This window comes from Labeo rohita, chromosome 15, assembly GCF_022985175.1.
Source record: "Labeo rohita strain BAU-BD-2019 chromosome 15, IGBB_LRoh.1.0, whole genome shotgun sequence".
Classification (NCBI taxonomy): domain Eukaryota; kingdom Metazoa; phylum Chordata; class Actinopteri; order Cypriniformes; family Cyprinidae; genus Labeo; species Labeo rohita.
Window position 1 is genome coordinate 13,543,073 of NC_066883.1, and position 24,462 is coordinate 13,567,534.

General features: G+C 35.6%; 1 protein-coding gene across 1 annotated transcript in view; it reads left to right on the top strand.

The window, feature by feature from the left end:
* The window catches only part of gbe1b (glucan (1,4-alpha-), branching enzyme 1b), a 205,877-nt gene that overhangs the window by 141,192 nt on the left and 40,223 nt on the right, over positions 1-24,462 (top strand). Inside the window, 2 exon segments of the mRNA XM_051129146.1 lie at positions 3,168-3,352; positions 22,438-22,568. Coding sequence (XP_050985103.1) covers positions 3,168-3,352; positions 22,438-22,568 — 316 coding nt within the window.

Below are 24,462 nucleotides of genomic sequence, written 5' to 3' on the forward strand. Positions count from 1 at the left end.
GGACACAACCATCATCTTAACACTGTCAAACTAACAAGAGTTTTTGGAGGAAAAGTTGTTTTTGGAGTGGAAAGTGTCTACTTGTACAAAATACTGTTATGTGTGTGGTTCAGGTATACACTACTGTATGAGGACAAAAAGTCCCCACGAATATGGCAATATTTAAAAGCGTTTTCTTGTGCCCATGTGGAAACAACCTTATAAATCATGTAATATAAAGTGTTTTGAAAATCTAAAAATGCTAATAGTTTTGTGTGATGGGTAGGGTTTAAGGTGAGGGGATAGAAAATACAGTTTGTACAATATAAAATCCATTATGCCTATGGAATGTCACCATAAAACATGAAAACTCAATATGTGTGTGTGTGTGTGCCAGATATTTTATACACTTTTGTTCTTTCATCTCTTTTGTGCAAAGTCATTTTTAAAACAGTAAAAGCAGCTTTATAATGGCAGTGAATGGGTGTTGAGATTTTAAAGTCCAATACAGTGCATCCATCCATCATAAAAAGTACTCCACACGGCTCCGGGGAGTTAATAAAGGTCTTCTGAAACAAATTGATGCATTTGCATAAGAAAAATATCCATATTTAAAACTTTAAATAAAACTATAATTTCTAGCTTCCATTCACCCTCAACCATCCTCGTCATGGTAGCCCTTAATTTGTCCTTAGTTTTTGTTGTTGTTTGTTTGTTTGTTTGTTTGTTTGTTTTTTTAGTGCATGTCATATCTCTGTCTTTGATATAATAAAAACTATCAATTTATGCATTTTTTTGTGATTTTTGGTGGGGTTTTTCTTACCTCTAAAAGTACCGTATTTTTATGTAAAATGCTCTTATTTTTATGTTATATTTAATATTTATACGCATACTAAAACTTATTTCTTCAGTATAAAATAAATTAAAAAAAAAAAAACATTACTGTAAGTTAAGACAGCCAGTAGCTAAAGTTTTAGTGACTGTAAATAAATAAATAAATGTAATATTTCATATTAAAACAGAGTAAAAACATTTAAAATACTTTTATTTATAATAATACTTTTTTTTTTTTTTTTTTTTGAGAATCGTGCCATTTGGTGCCATTAAAAAACTAAAAACATGTGAAATGTCATGTGAACTCCTGTATAGTTCTCTATATACATATGTGACCCTGGACCACAAAACCTATCATAAGGGTAAATTTTTCAAAATTGAGATGTATACATCTTCAGAAAGCTAAATATATACACTTTCCATTGATGTATAGTTTGTTAAGATATAACAATATTTGGCTAATATACAACTATTTCAGTATATGGAATCTGAGGGTGCAAAAAAAAATCAAAATATTGAGAAAATCATCTTAAAGTTGTCCAGATGAAGTTCTTAGCAATGCATATTACTAATCAAAAATTAAGTTTTGATATATTTACAGCAGGAATTTAACAAAATATCTTCATGGAACATGATCTTTACTTAATTTCCTAAAAGAAAAATCAGTAATTTTGACCCATACAATGTATTTTTGGCTATTGCTATATATATAGATATTTAGACATTCGAAAAGACTACTGTTTGTCAAGGTTTAGGTAGTTTTGGTTATATAAATATCAGTCTTACCAGTTCATTTCTGTGTGTGAGTGTGTGCATGTGGGTGTATTTTGCACTGTTGATTTTTTTTTTTTAGAGTGATTTGCTGTGCTTTTTTTTTTTTTTTTCTTCTTGCACAGTGGCTGATTTGTGATTGAGTTTTCGTATTTTTTGTATGTCGGTCATTTTTGCCAAGTGTGACTATATATATACTATATATACTATATATATATATATATATATATATATATAATTATAATATATATATATATATATATTTTTTTATTTTTTTTTTGACCCTTTTTTCACATAGCTAATGCGACAAAAGTCACCAAGTGTCAGTGTCATCTCACTCCAATGAAGCAACTAGTTAATAATGAGAATTAGTCCCTATACTGTTACTGAAAGTTTGAATATACAGCATTTATTAAAAATAAATAAATTAATTAATAAATGAATAAAATATTTTGTAGCATTATTAATATATTTACTGTCACTTTTGCTTCTTGCTGAAAAATAAATAAATGAATAAATAAAAAGTGAACATGCCAAAGTTTATAAATTAGGATGTGGATTCAGTTTCTATTCACAATAATCAAATCAAGTGGACTTTCAGTAGTAATAGTTTTTCTCTGATTTCATTTCTGTCATGAAAAAAGTTCCTACTTTTGTGAAATAGTCATTGAACTAGTCATTATCATTTACTATGTCAGTCATTTCTGCCTGCGAAGGAGTCAAGTGTGACTATATATATATATTTATTTATTTATTTATTTATTTATTTGACCCTTTAACATGCGAATCATGTCCATGATTTTTTTCACATTGCTAATGCGACAAAAGTCACCAAGTGTCATCTTACTCCGATGAATCCACAATTTTTAACATTTCAAAATATAAATTTTTCTGGTCAAAAATGATCGAAGAGGCCCAGAGGGTTTAGGTATTGGGTACGATTAGGGACATAGAATATGGTCATGCAGAATAGGAGCTTTATAAGTACTAATAAACAGGCAGTATGTTAATAATAAGCATGCTAATAAGCAACTAGTTAGTGAGTAGTGTTACTGAAAGTTCAAATATACAGTAAATAAATAAATATGTAAATAAAAAATATTTATAAATAAATAAAATATTTTGTAGCATTATTAATATACTTACTGTCACTTTTGCTAATAAATAAATAAATAAATAAAAAGTGAACAATTAGGATTTGGGTTCAGTTTCTATTCAATAATCAAATCAAGTGGACTTTCAGTAGTAACAGTTTTTTTTCTGATTTCATTCCTGCCATGGAAAAAGCTCCACCATATTGTATTTTTTTTCAAAGCCTACTTTTGCAAAATAGTCGTTGAACTCATTATTACCCAATCAGGCCCAAACCAGTGCATAACGACTCTCGGGAGACTGAATGTCAATAATTATCAAAAAAGTTTTGAGTCATCGGTGCAACAAAATGTTTAAATTGGCTGTGGCCTCAAAGAAAGTCAAAGTACTGTATTTCTGTCAGACTCTCAAACCAACTTAGTCAACAATAACTATCTTTTGAAGCATTTTTCTTCCATCTGTAAGTAACGTCTTATTGTGTTTAATTGCAGGCAATGAGTTTGGCCATCCAGAATGGCTGGATTTTCCCCGAGTCGGCAACAATGAGAGTTATCATTACGCCCGCCGGCAGTTCAACCTCTTGGACATGGATCACCTGCGTTACCGGCAGCTGTACGCTTTCGACCGAGACATGAACCGCACGGAGGACAAGTACGGCTGGTTGGCTGCTCCCCCGGTGAGAGAAAAATCAGCCCGTACATTTCCCCTCTCCTACCTTGTCTTTCTTTCCAGTTTCAGTAAATATTGCTTTCTGTTCTTCCTTTATGAGTCAAACTCTACGTGTATCGCCACGGTTTGGCTTTCATTTTCTCATCTTCCGAAATGTTCTCAATCCGCCGTCTCTCTCTTATTCTATCTAACTGTCTTTATGTGCAGCATAAAAGCGCTTTTTTCCCCGTCACCGGAACATCTGCCGTTTCACTAAAACAACAATCAGTCCCTAACCAGCCCTGCAATCTCATTACTCAGGCGCTTTTTAAACAAATTTCCACTCTGCCATATGGAAGATCCGTATATGAATTATTAGCTGAGGAAAACAATCCGGCTGTGATTCCAGCTTCTGCAGAAGCATGAAGTTATGAATGGCCTGATTTACTGCTGTCGGCCGTGAAGGAGTGAAAGATGGAGGGTAGTGGCAGCTTGTCTTTTAAAGAATGTTCTGGGTAAATACAACAAACTCTGTTGTCAGGATCTGAGTCACGAAGGATAGAATATAATTTCTCAGTTCAGAAAAAACAAGCCGAAAGTTTTTACGGTAATGCACTTATAGTTGGACAAGGCATTCCAAGGGATTTAACAGAAATGTGAAGCTTGTATTTTTATCAAAAGGCTTCTGTACAAAACGTTTGTTATTTGAGACATAAAGTGCAAATCGTCCTTTTGAAGTGGAGCTACTTTACGTGATGGATGAATTCTGTGTGATTTCAAGTGAATGGAGTTTCTCTGAATGATTCGATCACATTCCTTTATGTTGGCCTTGCACGTAAAAAGTTTACAAATATATTTACTGCGTTTACATGGTCATGACATTGCTGTAGTTTCGAAACTGTGAATTTTGGTGTTTGTCCCATTTCAGGGGGACTAAATACTATTTAGTCTAATTTATTCTAGTATTTATTCATATTTGTGTGTGTTTTTTATTTTATATTTTCAATTTTCCTTTAAATTTTTGTTTACATTTTTGGAATTTTGCTTTTGTTCTATTTTATTTTAGTTTGATCTAACAGAACTAATCAGATAATTCCAGATATATTATATGCCAATAATAATATTAATATGTAATTATTACATGTTCTAGATAATTATAATAGGTTCTAGGTACCTTATAAATACACTGTAAAAGACATTATCCAATAATTTTACAGACATTTCCAATAACTCTAAAGCACATTGTATTGAAGTGCAAAATTCAAAACACAGGTAAAACACCTGTAAAAATGAATATGGAAAAGATTGCCCATTAGATTTACCCCAAAAACAAATTTTATCTCATGTTTAACCGCTATCAGAGCTAGTGACAAATTCCAGAAGATCTGGCCGAGGTGAGGCTGCTCTTGGCAGGTTCATGAGCCCTGAACGGGCGCTGACAGACCTCACATCTCCAAAAACGTTGAAGCAAATTTTCAAATAGATGTTATTTTTATTAACAAACTGTATATTTGAACTCTAAGCAATAACATTCTCACCTAAAAACCTCTTAAAACTACATTCCGTGATACGAAAACAATATTATTTATAAAATTAACATGGATTGGGCCTCTGCCATGACACTCGCTTTAAGAAATACTACTAGTGGAGTGATACAAATGGTGAAATGGTTAGAGTTCTGTTAGTTTTGATATTCTAACTAGAATATTGCACTTCTCTCAGCCAGTCAGATTCAAGGACCAGAAGGAACTGTTGTATAATGAAGGAATGCACTATACAATTTTTGAAATCTGATTTTAAAAGAGATGGCACGACAGATGGAAAAGTTATGTGTTGTAAACTTGGCTCAAAATATCAATCATGTTTGATATTCTGTGACTGGATAGAATCAGTTTAAGCCAAAATATAGCTGCAAACAGCGATTACAGTGGGTTCAAGCACTTGAAGGCGTTTAAGCACACATGACAAAAAAATATATATTATGTAGCAAGCCTTTTTTTTTTTTTTTTTTTTTTTTTTTTTTTTTTTTAAATACTGGTAGTTTACCATAAAAATACAGTGCCAGCTGTGGTCTGATCCCCTTACAACTTTGCATGCTTGTTTAGAATCATCTGTTGCATGTGCTCAGCAGGTTTTTCTTTAGGCTTTATAAGATTTTGGGTAAATTTGGACAGGCTTTTCTAAATGACGCTGCTATAGCTTTCCAGAGGGTAAATTTCAAAATTTTTTGATAATTATTGGCCTAGAGTCCAAAGAATTGTACTGCAGTGTTTTTTTCCAGATTGAATAAAAAACCTAGGATTAGTTCGCGAAAGTAGGTTTTTTACATCTTCTCAATTATTTAACAAACGATTTAATTGACAGCAGTGCTTCTAGAGGCAAAGTTGTCTGGGATGAGGAGTTCTATTGTAAGAAACGAATATCGCGCATACACTGTAAAAAAAAAAAAAAACACAATTTGTTGAGTCAGCTTAAAATAATTTGTTACCCTGCTGCTTTAAAATTTTAAGTTTAGTCAACTCAAATACGTTTTGTCAACTTGAAATGTTAAGTTGTACTAAGTAACAACTTAGATATTTGTGTTTGCTAAACTTAACAGATGGGTAAGTAACCCAGCTGCCTTACAATTCTAAGTTGAATCAACTCAAATATCTAAGTTGTCACTTAGTATAATTTAACATTTCAAGCTGAATAAACTTTTTTTGAGTTGACTGAACTTAAAATTTGAAACTTAAACAAATTATTTTAAGTTGACTCAACAAATTGTTTTTTACAGTGTATGTGCAAAAAAAGAAAAGCATGATGCACAATCGTTACGCCCTTGAAAAATGCAATATCACCCCCAGTGGCCAATTTCTTTCAAAATTCTCTCAGACTTTTGGGGCCATGAATCAAACAGGCCCACTGAGTTTCATTCCGATCGACCTCCGTTAACTTTGTCTAACAGGTGCTCAAAGTTCGTCGGCGAATGGCGTCCACATTTTTTTTATAAATATGCAGGTGTCCTTGTAGACACTAGTGGCACTTCGGACGAAAACCGCGCATACTGATTTTCAAGTTGATAGGACAAATGGTTGCACACGTTTTTTTCCTTTATAGCGCCACTAAGTGGCCAAGCTCAGATTGAGCTCTTCCATAAGTTTTGGTGAAGATATCTTATTCTGTTCAGGAGTTACACTGTAGGCATTTTACTAAAAGTGGTCCTGCCCCTTTCGAACGTTTAGCATCCCTTTGAGTTGAAAGTTCAACTTTTTTTGAATTATTGAATTATTGATACTCACTTTCCAGAGAATCTTATTGCACTGTTTTGGTTCCGAACAGGCGAAAAACCTAGGAATAGTTTGCGAAAGTAGGCTTTTCAAAAAATATGCGAAATACCTGAACATTTTTCTCACGATCAAATCCGAGGCCTGCATTTTGTCCGCCGTGAGCCAAAGATTCCAACGACATAAAATGTTTATGTGGAGATCGCTGATTCGTGCTGTGCACGGTTTTGGTCCAAAGAGCTGCAAGTGTCTATAAGGACATTTGCGTATCTCATGAAGTTTGAGCACCTACTAGACAAGGTTAATGGAGGCCGGTCAAAATGAAACTCGGTGGGCCTGAAATTTGAAACAAATCAGCCACTGGGTGGTGATATTGCATTTTTCAAGGGCGTAAACGATTATACATTGTGCGTTTTTCGTACATACACACAATATTCATATTTTACGATAGAACTCCTCATTCCAGACAACTTTGCCTGTAGAACAACAACTGTCAATCAAATCGTTTTTAAATGATCAAGAACTACTTTTACGATATAGTCCTATTATCTTGGAATTTACCCTTTGGGAAGCCGTAACGGGGTCGTTTAGAAAAGGGGCCTGTCCAAATTTACCCAAAATCCTATAAAGCGTAACAAAGTTTTAGCATGCAAAGTTTTAAGGACATCGAACCACAGCTGGGGCTGTAACAAAATAATGTCTTTTATCATATGTGCCTAAATTCCTTAAAGTGCTTGAACCCAGGTAATCGCTGCTTGCAGCTATATTTACTATTATTTAATTAACAAAAACAATTCTCAGTAGTCCTCATTTTAGTTAAAGATAGCACTGGTTTCCTTCCCCATAGAGTTCTATTGTCTGTTCCTTTTAGGTGTGCTTGTGTCAGTCTGACCGTCAGCAAGGTGATCATGCAAATGAAGGGAATTGGCAGGGATTAGATGGCAGACTGTGTAAATGATTCACTGAAGATGATTCACTTCCTCCTGTGATTTGCAACCCATTTTACACCTGCCTCACCTTGTCTGTATCTCACTTTGACCTTGCCACATTGTTGTAGATGAGGACTGTGATCATGTTTGAAAGAACAGGCAAGAAATGTTTTTTTTTTATTTATTTTTTTCAAAGCTCAAATCAGATTTGACTAGCTGTGGTGCACAAATACATAATAGAAAATAGTTTTCAAAATATCCAAAAAAGTAAATGAAAAAAGCAATGCTAAATTAACAGAAAACTGTCATTATGTTCTCTCCGCCGTAAAAACCATATAAGTTTGGTTTCATCAGTGGAATGCAAGAATGAGGGATGAGAGGATGTGTATAACTGTCAAGTCACATAAAAGTATCATAGCAGTAATCCGTATAAAACTTGGGCACTGTTTTTCAAATCTTCTGAAGTCATACGATAGCTTTGTGTGAGGAAAGAGACTGAAGTTTAAGTCTGTAGTTCAATAAAAATCCCCATTCCACCCAAATCTGGTGCTTTAATGATACGTGAGAACGTCTTGGGCCTCAACACCACATGAGAAGGAAATGAAAGAGAAGAAATTGCACGCAAACCTCGCAGGTTCTTGCGTGTATGTGGCAGATCTGAATGTGAAGATGTAAAAGAAATTTCAGGAACTGAACCTGTCATAATACTTCCACACACTTTGAGAAACACTTAATATATAGAGAACTTAAATTATAATATGACATCTTAATTTAATAAGTAGATCAAAGCATGTACATTATTTGATTGCACTGTACATAATGGAAAACTGTCAAGTCTGTAGTTTAGTAGTAGTTTGTACAAAATATAGTAAAAGCTGTAAAAATCATGGATTCCAAATGAATAGCATGTTGTAGGTTATTCATTCTAGATTAATAGTAATTAATTATTAAGTATTTTATATTTTATTACTAATATTTGGCACATAATTCCAGTGTTATTTTAGTATTATTCAGATACTGTTAGAATTATTATTAATATCTTGAATTGATTTTATTAATTCATTCATGTAAAAAATACAATTCAGATCAAATTGAATATTGTTAAATAGAAATAAAATAAATATAGGTAAACTAAATGAAAATGAGAAATATTGCCTTGGCAATTAGCAAACTTTAAGGTTATGTGCAAGAAAATATAGCCAAATCTAATAAAGTTATCAAACACTAAAATCTAAATGAAATAAAAGATAAAGCTTAAAACTACAGAAGTTATTGATTTCCTCTTTTTTAATTTTGTTCTTTGATTAACAGACATCACAGCAGCTGGTTATTAGGATATTTTGGCTGCTGTTACTTTAAAAGCTGCCGCTACTGAACATAAATCGGATCTGACACTGCTTTAAATGTGACTCTTAAATAATAAACACTCACATGTACAGTTTTAAGGCAGCTTTAGTCGCCTTTTTTGTAACTTCATGACTTAACTGATGATATAACTATGACTAACTACATACTCGTAGTTTAATTTGGGTTTGACTATGATTCAGCGCTTTAAAGGAGAACTCCACTTTCAGAACAACGATTTACAAATAATTTATTGTCATCCAAGATGTTCATGTCTTTCTGTCTTCAGTCGTAAAGAAATTATGGATTATTATTTCAGGATTTTTCTCCATTAATAATAGACTTCATTGGTGCCCCGATTTTGAACTTCCAAAATGCAGTTCAAATGCAGCTTCAGATGACTCTAAACGATCCCAGCCGAGGAAGAAGGGTCTTATCTAGTGAAACGATCTGTCATTTTTGTTTTTTGAAAAATAAAAATTTGTATACTCTTTAAGCACGAAAGCTTGTGTAGCACAGGCTCTGGGATGCACGTCCATGATGCTACGAATTAGTAATGGGTCATTTCGAACGAATGTTTAATGCGACTCGGGAAGAACGAGTCGTCTCGGGGAGTGATTCGTTCAGTTGCGCATGCGCAACATCCTATTAGATTCTGTACTGGAATTAGTTCACCTGTTTCGAGTCTTCTGATTTTTCGAGTCGTTCGTTCATCTTATGGGGCTGTGATGTGATGAACGAACAACTCAAATTCTAAAACTTGTCAGATAAGAGGTGAGGTGAGCTAATCATAGACTAAAGACCCAGGTAAACAATGATTTAATCTTTTCTGTTTCTTATAGCATTACAGTTTTGTCTTGTTTGTAGTGTGATCAACGTTTGTGTAAGCAGTAGATGAGTTAGGGAAGTAACACGTAACATGTTAATTATATTTTGCTAAAATGAACGAAATGACTCTCAAAAAGATTCGTTAATTTTGCTGAACAAGACTCAAAGGTCCAAGTCTGTAAAGTAATCTGAACTTCCCATCACTACTACGAATCATGTGTAAGTTCATCATCTGTGTACAGAGTATGTCGAAAAACTCCTACAGCTTTATTTTCTCCTACAGCTTGAGAGGAGGACATTGTTGTACCTTTTTGTTTGTAAACAGTGTTTACAAACTTACTTGCACTTTCTTAGTCTTTGCGCGTTCGCTTTGTAAACACTGGGTCTGTAGTTCCGCATACGTTCTGCGTGACCTTTCGACATGAATTAATAGTACGTAGCGTCGTGAACGCGCGTCCCAGAGCCTGTGCTACAGAAGCTTTTGTGCTTAAAAAGTATAAAAAAATATTTTCTGAAAAAAAAAATGGCCGATCGTTTCACTAGATAAGACCCTTCTTCTTTGGCTAGGATTGTTTAGAGCCCTTTGAAGCTGCATTTAAACTACATTTTGGAAGTTCATGAACACGACATGAACATCTTGGATGACAAAGGGGTTAGTAAATTATTTGTGAATTGTTGTTCTGGAAGTGGAGTTCTCCTTCAATAGGCTGTAGCCTAATACAGCACGCTGGCAGATTTGTACTTGCCTCGAAGAGCACGTGCTAGGAGCACAGTATAACGGCTGACAGAACAGAAGATTAGTTTTTACTGACTGCCCCGCACCTGTGTTAATTGCGTTAAATATTTTTAACGCTTTAAACCATGTGTGTGTGTGTACATATATGTGTACTGTGTATATACATATATATATATATATATATATATATATATATATACAGCATAATAATTGGTACTGGAATTGAAACAATTGACTGTGAAGATGATCTCAGTTCTATTTAAAAATATTCACCTGTAACCTGTAATTCCTTTAGTTTGGGTGAGCAAACGAGCTCCGATGACTCTAATGAGAGGCCTTTAGAAAAGATGAGTTGAGCTTTGAGCACGTCTTGGGTGTCTGAGCGTTTGTAATTGCTGTGTATCATCCTTGTCTTTTTCCAGGATAGATAATCGACAGTAAAAACCTTGGCACCCACTCAGACACCCAACTCTCTCTCCACAGCGCTGACAGAGTGCTAACAAAGTATCGCTCCAGCGAGAAGAGCGCTTGTGTGCGTGAACTGAATTTTTAATTCCCTTCTCTGTTTCTTAAATTCAGCTTCGCGGTCCCCACCGAGCAGAGCTGCTCCTTTTACAGTCCTTAGATGGACCAGAATGGGACTGGGGGTGGAATTGGATTGGCGATAAACTGGAACACCCTATTTAGTAGAGTCTAGGATGTAACTTTGGTTTGAGAAGTGGGGGGACACAAAATGGGGGAAAATGTTTTTGATTTGAATCCCATTTTCTTCATTTACATAGATTAAATACATGTTCATTTTAAATTAAATGCAAAAATCTGGTGCATTTTGAGAGACAAATTCACAAGAACGAGACGGGGTCGAGATTTTTAAACATTTTTTAAAAAATTCTCAGTGACCAAATACATGACTATGAATTGCAGCTGCATTTTGAATTGTTTTAACTAATCTTTTAATAAATGTAATTTCTGCTTTCTGAGTATGAATTATCATATGTAGTAAAAGACAACACTCAAGCACTGTAAAAGGCTTCGCTCCTGTATGATTTCACGTGAGTCTCTTCAGACCTTAGATTTGTATGTGAAATTATGAGCTTCTAGAACGTTTGACCTCCTAACTGAAGTTCTCTTTACAAATTGAACATATAAATAAAAACAGTATAAATAACCAAAAATAAACAACACAGTTCTTTCTTAGTCATATTAAGTGCAAACAATAAGTCCAGCCATAAAATAAAGGAGAAGTCCACTTCCAGAACAACAATTTACGAATAATTTACTCACCCCCTTGTCATCCAAGATGTTCATACTTTTCTGTTTTCAGTCATAAAGAAATTATGGTTTTTGAGGAAAACATTTCAGGATTTTTCTTCATATAATGGACCTCAATTGTGCCCCCGGCTCTAAACGATCCCAGCCGAGGAAGAAGGGTCTTATCTAGCGAAACGATCAGTCATTTTATTCTAAAAATAAAAATGTGTATACATTTTAAGCACAAAAGCTCGTGTAGCACAGGCTCTGGGATGTAAATTACACGTCACGTGTGACCTTTTCATTGTGACTATGTATTGTGTGAAGTTGTGGATGCAGACCTAGTGCAAGACAAGCATTTGTGGTTAAAAAGTATATAAATTGATATTTTTTTTAGAAAACGACTGATCGTTTTTGCTAGATAAGACCCTTATTCCTCAGCTGGGAGCATGTAGAGTTCTTCTAACTGCGCTGAAATTGCATTTTGGACCTTCAACCGACTGACCCCCCGATGAAGTCTACTATATGGAGAAAAATTCTCGATTGTTTTAGACAAAAACCTTAATTTCTTTTCAACTGAAGAAATAAAGAAATGAACATCTTGGATGACATGGCGGTGAGTAAATTTGAACTTTAATTCTGGAGTGAACTAGATGGCTACAAAAGTTTAGGCCACCTTTAGGTTCTTCTATGCTGGAGTGTGTTTTCTCACACTACCTTTGTCATAGGAACATCTTGTGTGGTATTCCCAAAGAAGGTCTCGAATTTTAACGTTTTCATCCCTGCGAGTTGCGAGACAAGGAACCATCACAAAAGTAGTCTAATAATATAATCTTTGGAAAACTTAATTAAAACCATTGCAGCATTTGCTGTGTGGCTTTATTAGCTCCATTATATTTGATATCTCTAGCTGAAATCACAGCGACTGTATCATCAATTTTCAATATATCCTCCAGCCCTGCAGGGGACTTCACTTGAAAAGCCGGTTGCATGGGCCGCCCACTAATTTGAAACAGTTTCTCAGCAGGCTTCTAAAGACTAAAGCTGTGATTTTAGCTGAGCGCTGTTTACGTGCTGCTACAATCATACAGAACGCCCGCTGTGCTGCAAACAGAACCGCTGTTCAGTAGCTCATCCCTGCTCCCGTGTCTATTTCTCTTTTTCTGTCTTCCTGTGTTTCTGTGCTGAGGGCCAGTCATATATTATTTACAGTCTGTCCACTACTGCACACAGCAGGTCATATACCATATGTCTAGACACAAGCAACTCAAATGCTCTAGTTTTACGGAGTTTCAGTTTGTTTACATCAGTACTTTGGAGTCCATGTGAAATCAGCATTGACCCAATTTACTGGATTTGAAAATAAAGATGCTTCCTATAAAGTATTCATCTCAAGGAATAGTTTACCCAAAAATGAATATTTGCTGAAAGTTTGCTCACCCTGAGAACATATGCACTATAGATGAGTTTGTTTCTTCAACAAAACAGATTTGGAAAAATTTAGCATTGCACCACTTTCTCACTAATAGATCATCTGCAGTGAATGGGTGCCGTCAGAATGAGAGTCCAAATAGCTGATAAAAACATCATATAATCCACAAGTAATCTACACTATTTGCATTTGGGTGAAAAGCTGTGTGTTTGTAACAAGTACATTGTGAACTTCAAACCATTGCTTCCAGCTAAAATTCTGGAAGTCTGTTATCCAAAATAACACTTCCTCCAGTGAACAACATTAATCTTGTCTGAATCAGAAGAGTAATATGCACAGATCAAGCACCATTTACAAGCAAAAACAAACTGTTTTAAACAAATATGTTGGTTGATTTCGTTGTTAGAGAACAACCGGGGATGACTCATGGACTCATATTTTGGCCAGAAGTGACTGTTAAAAATGCTTTAACAGTGCATTTGTTTCTTAGAAAAAAACAGCTTTTCACTTCACACAATGTTAATTGATGTACTGGAGTTGTGTGGATTATTCGTGGATAATTGTGTTTTTATCAGCTGTTTTGACTCTCATTATGACGGCACCCATTCACTGCATAGGGTCCATTGGTGATCAAGTTTCTCCAAATCTGTTCTGATGAAGATAAAAACTCTTCTACATCCTGGTTGGTCTGAGAGTAAGCAAATTTTCAGCAAATTTTCCCCGTACGGGCCAGTTACATCACCTTCAATACCACGACTGAGGTGAGTCCCTTGAGCAAGGCACCGATCCCCCAGCTGCTCCCTGGGCGCCGCAGCGATAGCTATATGGCTGCCCACTGCTCCGGGTGTGTGTTCACAGTGTGTGTGTTCACTGCTGTGTGTGTGTGCACTTGGATGGGTTAAATGCAGAGCACAAATTCCAAGTATGGGTCACCATACTTGGCCTCACCTCACATCCTTTCCTTCCTTTTCTTTTCCTTTTTGATTAACTTCTGCTTCCAAGACGAAAGGCTGCAGTAGATCATAGATGATATAACTCTTTCTGTCTTTTAAGTCAAGTTTTCTACTGTTCAGAATTCATCCAAATTCTGAGTGTAGCTTAATGGGTTTCCAAAGGTCTGCCAGATAAGTTTCTACATCTGAACCTTGAGCAAAACAGTGTTTAATCGTCAATGAGTAACTGTGGAAATCAAAACACTGGCTAACTTAATAGAACACAGAATACAGTAAAACCCCGAAGGCATCCTAAAGGTCACTGAAATGTTAAGGACAGCTGGAGAGGGCCAGTGGGGCTAGTGCCCTTGTGTCAACAAGTTTCCTCTGTATCCTGTTAAATTCCCCCAAAATCAGGAGTTGTGTATGATTAATGATTTGCAATATTGAGTTGTTACTCAAGGGAGTTTAAATAACCACATATTTGCATGTAGTCTGTCCTAGTTAGTAATATGATATTGTGAAATATTATTACAAATTTTCTATTTTAATATATTTTAAAATTTAATACATGTATGGGTTGTTGACAAATAGACAGTAAAAATAATTTTTTACTTTTTTTATTTATTTTTTTTTTTTTGTAAAAGACAATTTGAACATATCAAAGGGTCACTAACTTTGTCAATTCTATCAGTTTTTTTTTTTCCCTGAACTGCAAAAATAATTAAAAAAATATTCTTAATAATATACAAATTACAAGTTACACACTTTTTTCATATAGTGTTATGTATTTAATATGAAATATAATTGACATAATTTATTTTATGTGTCACACCATAGGACATTATATCACACCACAGCAGGTTACGTCACACTAAAGGACAGAAATGGTAGTTATTAAAGTATTTCTATTTAATTTTGAACATGTCAAAGAGGAAAGAAAGTTTCATTTTGATCTAAACAATTTCAACATGATTTTTTTTTAAACAAAACAAAATAATTTTCATCAACAAAATTTCTTGGAAAAAGTCTCTTTCAACCAGTATGTTACTAAACCTCTTCTAGCCGAAGTTGCGAACTTGGTGTGATAGTACAGGGGTCACACCGGAGGATATTTTCTGTCACACCATAGGACGTTTCAGCCTTTAGTGTCAATTAATGACCTTGCTATTACGAGCTGACCTGTCATTAGCGGTTTGCATAATTTTCCATGATTATGTAGTTTAACATACAGTTTTTAATAAAAAAATATAATTTCTCAAAAATAAATAAAATTAAATAAATAAAAAACAGCAACTTTTTTTAAAAACAGTTCCATGTATGACAATTAAATGTTTAACGATTTACAGCATATTAAATAACAACAATATTAATTCTAATTTTTATCTTATGGGACAGTGAAAATGCCATGTCACGTCAACAACCCATATAGTGAATATATAGCAACAAAGTTTCTTTCTTTAGATGGCGCCACTGTTTTTTTCTGTTTTTCAGATCCTTAGTAAGCAATTGTTGATAATAGATTGTTAAAATTAATGAGAAATTATATTGCTTAGAACAGATGAAGCATTACTGGTTCATAAAAATGTAGTAACATTGACCACTCACAACCATTTTAACAGAATACGCAAACTTCCAACCCCTTGATTCATTAGCTTTTTAGGACACTTGTCTCTCCATTGAGATCACCTTATTCGGAAACATACTTTTAGCTATGAAATGAAACTGGGCATGACTGGAAACTCTATTAAAACACTAAAGCTGTTTGTGTATGCACTGAGGGATATAGCTCCAGCACTCCATAACACACATTATCTCCTGTGCAGCAGTTTGGCGCCAGTATATCATGACAATGAAGAGCATTGCCTCACCTCCTTACTTATATGTCTACTTCAAAGGATCTGCTTTTGTGCCAGCCATGTCGATGAAAATGTAACCTCTCAGATCTATACTATTTACAGTAAAGTCCTCCAAAATGCAAGACTCGTGTTACGATTACACACAATGACGAACGGCTGCTGGAATCAGGTGTATCCTTTCTTCGATCCTTGTACTGAATGAATAATAGTGGATTTGAGTTCTTAAATATATTAAATATACAAAATATTTGCATGTGAAGGAAAATGCCAGAATAATGTGTATGCTTAAATCCAAATACACACTGTTATGAAAAATGAAAGGGTGGTTTTTAGAACTGACCAGTGCTTTGATGAATGAGGGCATAAAAATATGAGTCTGGACTAATGTACAGTTGTAGTTGTTGCTGTCTGCACATTTTAAAAGCAAATTATATATTTGCATACCCTACTGAAAAAAAAAAAAAATCACAGAAATGTCCACTATAAATACCATTACAAACATTACAAATCATCAACTTTTACCCATTAAAACCTTTAAAAAATGGTTTCCCATAGTGTGTTGGTACATACTCCTTTAGGATTTAGTGGTTTTAACAAGCCAGTAGAAGGTGACCAATTATCAGCGGAGACCAACAAGCATCATTACAGTTTTCATTGAAATCAGTGCAATTCCCATTATAACCTATAAAACCATTACAAATTCTGATGAAGACAGACATTTGAAGGTTGCTTGAATACTCAGGTTTGTTTCCATCACAGTAACAAGCATACATAGAAAAAAAAATGTCTTTAACATGTTTTAATGAATCTTATCAGGTCAGTTTTTTGATGTGGACTTTATGGAGCGCAGGCTAAGCATCAGGGATGGAAACTGGGGTTTGGGACAAAAAAAATCCACAAAAGTGACAAAAATGAAATGCCCAGTTTGCATCAGATTTCTTTGTACGCATTTTTCCTGCAGTGTTGAGATTTCTAACCAATGACACACTTTTCTGTTAAGCTTATGAATGCAGTAAACAATCAGAAGTGTTCAGATTAGTAATTGATGAAACGCTGGAGTTTTGACTGAATTTGCATGCTGACTGAAGTCTGCATTTTCCAGTGTTGCCAAGTCCATGGTTTTCCTGTGGAACTGGGCTGTTATAACACTGTTGCAGTGGGATGTTTTTCATGTCTGTGGGTTGAAGCAACCCCAATAACGTGATATTTAGTCCAAGGAATGCGAATTTGACAGTGGAATCCCGCCAAAAAATGTGGAATGCGGTTTTTACCAGAGGTTTTTTAAGTAGCAATTAGGCAGGTTTTGCTATGAAAAACTGGCAACCCTAACCCTTGCAAGTTCTCTCATCATGAACAACAAAGTCCAGATAGAAGTAATGGTTCACACCAAATGAACCATATGCACATCACATGCACATCACGTCACTCACTCTACATTACTCGTGGAATGTTTTTTGCATCACTCGCATAAATAAAAACATTGCATGATCAACCATGGTGGGGATAACTACTACTTTTTATTGATAGCAGCATCTCTGTAGCCATGCTAATAAAATGCAAATACCATTACAACTGATTTAAATTTTCTCTGCTCCAAATACCTATATCATATATTTTAACACGTCATGCAAATTTTCCGCTTACATTTACATTTACATTTATTCATTTAGCAGACGCTTTTATCCAAAGCGACTTACAGGTGGGAAATACATCAAGAGATTTGTCCTAAAGAAGCAAAACGACCTACGAAGTGCTCAAAATACCATATAACAGGCATTGTTCAATTAAGTACAAGCTAGAAAGGGAAAAGAGTAGAAAAGTAATTTTTTTTTTTTTTTTAAGTCAAGTAGTGTCGAAAGAGATGGGTTTTCAGCAGTTGCTTGAAAGTTGTTAGGGAGTTGGCATTCCGGATAGCGGTGGGAAGATCATTCCACCAGCCAGGAACGGTGTAAGAGAATGTTTTGGAAAGTGATTTTGTGCCTCTTTGTGATGGTACAATGAGGTGTCGCTCACTGGCGGATCTCAGAGTTCTGGAGGGAGTGTAGATTGGTAGCAGTGAGTGGAGGTAGGCGGGCGCCGAGCTTGTGGTTGTTCTATAAGCAAGCATCAGTGTCTTGAATTTGATGCAAGCTGCAATTGGGAGCCAGTGCAGGGTGATGAAGAGAGGTGTGACATGGGCCCTTTTGGGCTCGTTGAAGACCAGTCGTGCTGCTGCATTCTGAATCATTTGTAAAGGTTTGATTGTGCATGAGGGAAGACCGGCTAGAAGAGCATTGCAGTAGTCCAGCCTGGAGATGACCAGGGCCTGGACAAGAAGTTGTGTGGCCTGCTCAGTTAGAAAGGGCCTGGTCTTTCTAATGTTGTGTAGGGCAAACCTGCAAGATCGAGCAGTTTTAGCAATGTGGTCTTTGAAAGTCAGCTGGTCATCAAAGATAACACCAAGATTTCTGGCAGAACTTGATGGGGTAATTGTTAAAGTACCTAAGTTGATGGTAAAATCATGTTGTAGAGTTGGAGTGGCAGGGAAAATAAGGAGCTCAGTCTTTGCCAAGTTGAGCTGTAGATGATGTTCTTTCATCCACTCTGAGATGTCCGCCAAGCAGCCTGAGATCCGTGCAGCTACTGTTGGATCATCTGGTTGAAATGAAAGATAGAGCTGCGTGTCATCAGCATAGCAGTGGTAAGAGAAGCCATGTGCCTGTATGATGGGCCCCAGTGATGTAGTGTAAATGGAGAAGAGGAGGGGTCCAAGAACTGATCCCTGAGGAACCCCAGTGGCCAGATGATGTGCTTTGGATACCTCCCCTCCCCAGGCCACCCTGAAATACCTACCTGTGAGATAGGATTCAAACCAGCGAAGTGGAATCCCTGTGATACCCAGTGATGAGAGGGTGGACAGGAGGATCTGATGATTGACTGTGTCAAAAGCAGCAGAAAGATCCAGCAAAATGAGTACCGATGATCTGGAATCAGCTTTTGCAATCCGCAAGGCTTCAGTGACTGACAGTAGTGCAGTTTCAGTTGAGTGGCCGCTCCTGAACCCTGACTGGTTAGCATCCAATGAACTGTTCTGTGCGAGAAACAGCGATACCTGGTTGAAAATGACTCGTTCAAGTGTTTTTGCTATGAATGGAAGGAGAGAGATTGGTCTATAGTTATCTATAGTTATCTATAATTTAACAACGCTTGAGTTGAAATTTTTCAAATTGCACGAAAGATGTGATTGAGGCGAATATTGTGCGTTTGTGGCAAACGCGTTGCACATTTTGCATCATTCAAGGTCGCCTACACTGTAAAAAATAAAAAAAACACAATTGGTTGAGTCAGCTTAAACTAATTTGTTACCCTGCTGCCTTAAAATTTTAAGTTCAGTCAACTAAAATAAGTTTAGTTAACTTGAAATGATAAGTTGTACTAAGTAACAACTTAGATATTTGCTAAACTTAACAGATGGGTAAGTAACCCAGCTGTCTTAAAATTTTAAGTTAATTCAACTCAAATATCTAAGTTGTCACTTAGTATAATTTAACATCTCAAGTTGAATAAACTTTTTTTGAGTTGACTGAACTTAAAATTTTAAGGCAGCCAGGTTACAAATTATTTTAAGTTGACTCAACAACTTGTTTTTTTACCGTGTAGTGTGATTTCGCCTCTATTTGTTTCTTTGCATTGACTATTGTATGTAATCTACTTGCGTGAATAATTAAAAAAGGAGAACTACTGCTTTCTACTGCTTTAGTGAAAGCACTATTAAAAGCACTAGGTAAATAATCTTTGCTCAATTTTTATAGATAATTTATTCATTGTTTGAATAATCATATTCATGCTGCTAAAATAACCAGTTTGAAGTCTTGAAGCGTAAAAAGCGAAACTAATTCAAAAATGGTTCTTTGTTTTGTCTGTGTAGCTAGAATACGATGTGCCATTTTCTCAAGCACAAAAAAGTTTTGTACTCGATTAATACATCAATATACAGGTGCATCTCAATAAATTAGAATGTTGTGGAAAAGTTCATTTATTTCAGTAATTCAACTCAAATTGTGAAACTCGTGTATTAAATAAATTCAGTGCACACATACTGAAATAGTTTAAGTCTTTGGTTCTTTTAATTGTGATGATTTTGGTTCACATTTAACAACAACCCACCACACTTTTTCCTTCCACTCAACTTTCTGTTGACATGCTTGGATACAGCACCTTGTGAACAGCCAGCTTCTTTGGCAATGAATGTTTGTGGCTTTACCCTCCTTGTGAAGGGTGTCGATTGTCTTCCGGACAACTGTCAGATCAGCAGTCTTCTATATGATTGTGTAGCCTAGTGAACCAAACTGAGAGACCATTTTGAAGGTTCAGGAAACCTTTGAAGGTGTTTTGAGTTGATGAGCTGATTGGCATGTCACCATATTCTAATTTGTTGAGATAGTGAATTGGTGGGTTTTTGTTAAATGTGAACCAAAATCATCACAATTAAAAGAACCAAAGACAAACTACTTTGGTCTGTATTGAATGTATTTAATACATAACATACATGAAATAAATTAACTTTTCCACAACATTCTAATTTGAGATCCACCTGTACTTCAATACATCAATAATTAGTATTACTATATCAAGAGCCCTAATCGACAAATTTTTGCTACCTGATCTCATGATGAAAACTTACCTATGGGAACTTTTTCGTAACACACGAAATATGTACCAATAAGTACATATCACTGCAGTTTCCAAAGGAAATGAACACTAGAGGAGGAAAAAACAGCAAGCACTTGTAATCATTTTCATACACAGTTGTGATTATAGCTCCATATGTTTTGCTTTCCGAACATAACAAGCTTGCAGAATCCCTGGGTACGAATCCCGTGAAAAACATGACTCATGATGAAAGAGCTGAAAGATGAGTGATTGAAAAACAAGCTAAAACGGCATGCTTGCGCTTGCATTTTAACGTCATATTCGTAGGTAAGTTTTCGTCTTGAGATCAGGTTGAATTTTTGTCTTTATATTGCAGTCATACCACATAATGAATATATTTAAAATACATACACACATATATATATATATATATATATATATATATATATATATATAATGTCCCTTGAAATCAGTTCCAGGAAGCAGTTATTGCCCACTTAATAGAAAAGTTCATTTCTGACCCTGCTAGTATGAAGAGAATGTAACTCAGTGCAGATGAATCCTGAGTAAAACTATTCTGGCTCCTTCAACTGGGTGTCTTCTCTGTTCAGTATAAGCATTTCTTATCTTTCTTTCATATTCCGTTCCCAAATTGGCTGAGGGTCTGGACCACTAAAAATAGTGGGGCAGAGTGACATTGATAATCTCTGGTAATGGCACGTTACAGACTCGTCTTTCTGCTGGAAACCAGCTAAATCATTGGCAGTCATCTGCTGCTGACAGTGAGCTGCGGTTTTGCCCCAAGAGTGTCATCTCTGGATTTCAGTTGGATAAAAAAATCCTGCACTTCAAAAGTTTGGAGTTTGAGTAGTTTGAAGGGTCTGTATTTTGTAGGGAGAAAGATCTTCAGTGGATGGATCCTTTGAAAATATTCTTCTTGCTTCTCGATATTTATTTCATTGGAAATTTTACCGCTCCAAAAATAAGCTGATCTGGGCCACGAGTTATCCAGTATACTGCAATTAAAACTAAGACCAAAGAATAAAATAATTATTATTTTTATCTTATCTATAATTATCTTATTTTTATTAATTTTGCACTCATTTTATTTACTTTTGTATTTATATTTATTATTTGTATTTATTTATTTAAGATTATATATATTTAATATTTTTAAACTTTTTATTATTTATTTTACAATATCAGTAAATAAATTATAAGTATAATACATTTATTTATTTATTTATTTTGTATTTTATTTTTTATTTAATCGATTCTTATTTAGCCCAATGATTTTTTATTTTGTTTGCATACTGTGAAACTTTAACCCTATTACTTATAAATAATTATTACTTATTTATAGATATATATATTGCTTAAAATAGTAAATCACAATCACAACGTTTTCTTTTTACCTTTACTTTTAAGAATGATGTCATTGTTTTCTCAGAAGTATTTATTTTACAATAATTAACTAATAAGCATTATTTATTTATTTATTGCATTTTATATTTATTAAAATATTTTATTATGGAGTACATTTTATTATTGTGTTTTTAGTTACTCTCATTTGTATTGCATTTTTCATTTAATCTTTATTAATTTCATTTCATTTAAATACTATGAAGCTTCAGTGCAGTGAGAGACTTCCTGTAAAATGCTTCTCAGAATCTGTCTTACATAACAGGGCTTTAATAACGTGGGTATGATTAGTAATGGGTTCATACACAGGGCACGAAAAGTTGTAGGATTTTCAACAATATCCGTGCAGATGGGAACCATAACGTTACTGCTGAAGATCAAACATGCAGAGACTGAGATACAGAACATGTGTGATTAAAAGCACACAAATCTCATGCAATCCCACTGGGCTCAATCTTTGATCTCTCTGTCTCTCTTTATAGGCTTACGTCAGCGCCAAGCACGAGGGAGACAAGGTGATCGTCTTCGAGAGAGCTAACGTCATCTTCGTCTTCAACTTCCACCCAACCAACAGCTACAGCAACTACAGAGTGGCGGTGGGGCCACCGGGGAAGTATCCTTCACCTGTGTAGTTGCTCCGTTTGATGGCAACTTTTTAATACAGATACAGCAACTTTTTGTCTCAGAGAAAAGCAGTGTTGTTATTAACTTTAACGAGCTAAAATAATTAAATTAAATTAAATTAAATTAAATTAAATTGAAAAAATTCAGTTGGTTGCCAATGCAACATTTCTACTTTCATCTATTTCTTTTAATTGAAGTTCTAAATTACTGAAAACTAAAATAAAAATACATTTAATCCAAAATAGAAATATTTTTAAAAAAAAAATCTATCTATCTATCTATCTATGTGTCTGTCTGTCTGTCTGTCTGATTGTCTGTCTGTATGTCTCTATGTCTGTCTCTCTGTCTGTTCATCTGTCCATCCATACATCCATCCGTTTGTCTGTCGATCTATCTGTCTATCCATCTCTCTGCCTGACTGACTGACTGACTGTCTGTCTGTCTGTCCATCTGACTGTCTCTCTGTCTGTCCAACTGTCTGTCTGTCTGTCTGTCTGTCTGACTTATTGACTGACTGACTGACTGTCTTTCTCTCTGTCCGTCCATCTGTCTGTCTATCTGTCCATCTGTCTGACTTACTGACTGACTGACTGTCTGTCTCTCTGTCCGTCTGTCTGTCTGTCTGTCCATCTGTCTCTCTGTCTGTCCATATGTCTGTCTGTCTGACTGACTGACTGTCTTTCTCTCTGTCCGTCCATCTGTCTATCCATCCAACTGTCTGTCTGTCTGTCCATCTGTCTATCCATCCATCTGTCTGTCCATTTGTCTGACTGTCTTGTCTATCTGTCTGTCTGTCTGTCCATCCATATATCCATCTGTCTGTCTGTCTGACTGACTGTCCAACTGTCTGTCTGTCGGACTGACTGACTGACTGCCTTTCTCTCTGTCCGTCCGTCTGTCTGTCCATCTGTCCATCCATCCATCTGTCTGACTGTCTGTCTCTCTGTCTGTCCAACTGTCTGTCTGTCCATATGTCTATCTGTCTGTCTGTCTGTCTAATTGACTGACTGACTGATTGACTGACTGACTGTCTTTCTCTCTGTCCGTCCTTCCGTCTGTCTATCCATCTAACTGTCTGTCTGTCTGTCTGTCTGTCTATCCGTCTGTCCATCTGTCTGCCTGTCTGTCTCTCTGTCTGTCTCTCTGTCCATCCATCCATCTGTCTGTCCATTTGTCTGACTGTCTGTCTATCTGTCTGTCTGACTGTCTGTTTGTCTATCTGTCTGTCCGTCCATCTTCTGTCTGTCTCGGTCTCTCTGTCCATCCATCCATCCATCCGTCCATCTTCTATCTATCTATCTATCTATCTGTCTATCTATCTATCTATCTATCTATCTATCAATCCAAACACGTGAGGTTCAGTGGAATTGAATTTTGAATATTACTTTGAATATTATACTGGTCGCAAAAATGCCATAAATGCAGTCTTTATGACTTGTGCCAAGTTTTCTGAAGACATACAATAGCTTTTGTGTAACAAACGACTGAAAGTTAAGTTTGCAACAGCACAAGGGTGAGTAAATGATAACAGAATATTCATTGAAGTGTTTGATTATGTACAACAGGTTTAGCTGCATCCGTGTCGGTGTGAAGCTGCAGGAAGTGAATGAAGGAGAACCCAGCTTTCAGATGCAAACAGCTGAGAAGCTGCAGAAATAGCTGTCATTATGAGCGCGAGAGGTAAACACGCAGGCAAATTTGCCTGGTGTTACAGTGTGTGTGTGCAGCCGTGTTTGTGTGTCGGTAAGGTAACCATGCTCGAAAGATGAGAGTCGAGGCAGAGCGTCCAATTAGAGCAGAAGACAGATGAAAGTGCCACTCTGTGTCAGAAGAGGTAAACAAGTCTGACCCAACGAGTCCAGAGTGCTTTTTCATTAAACCCC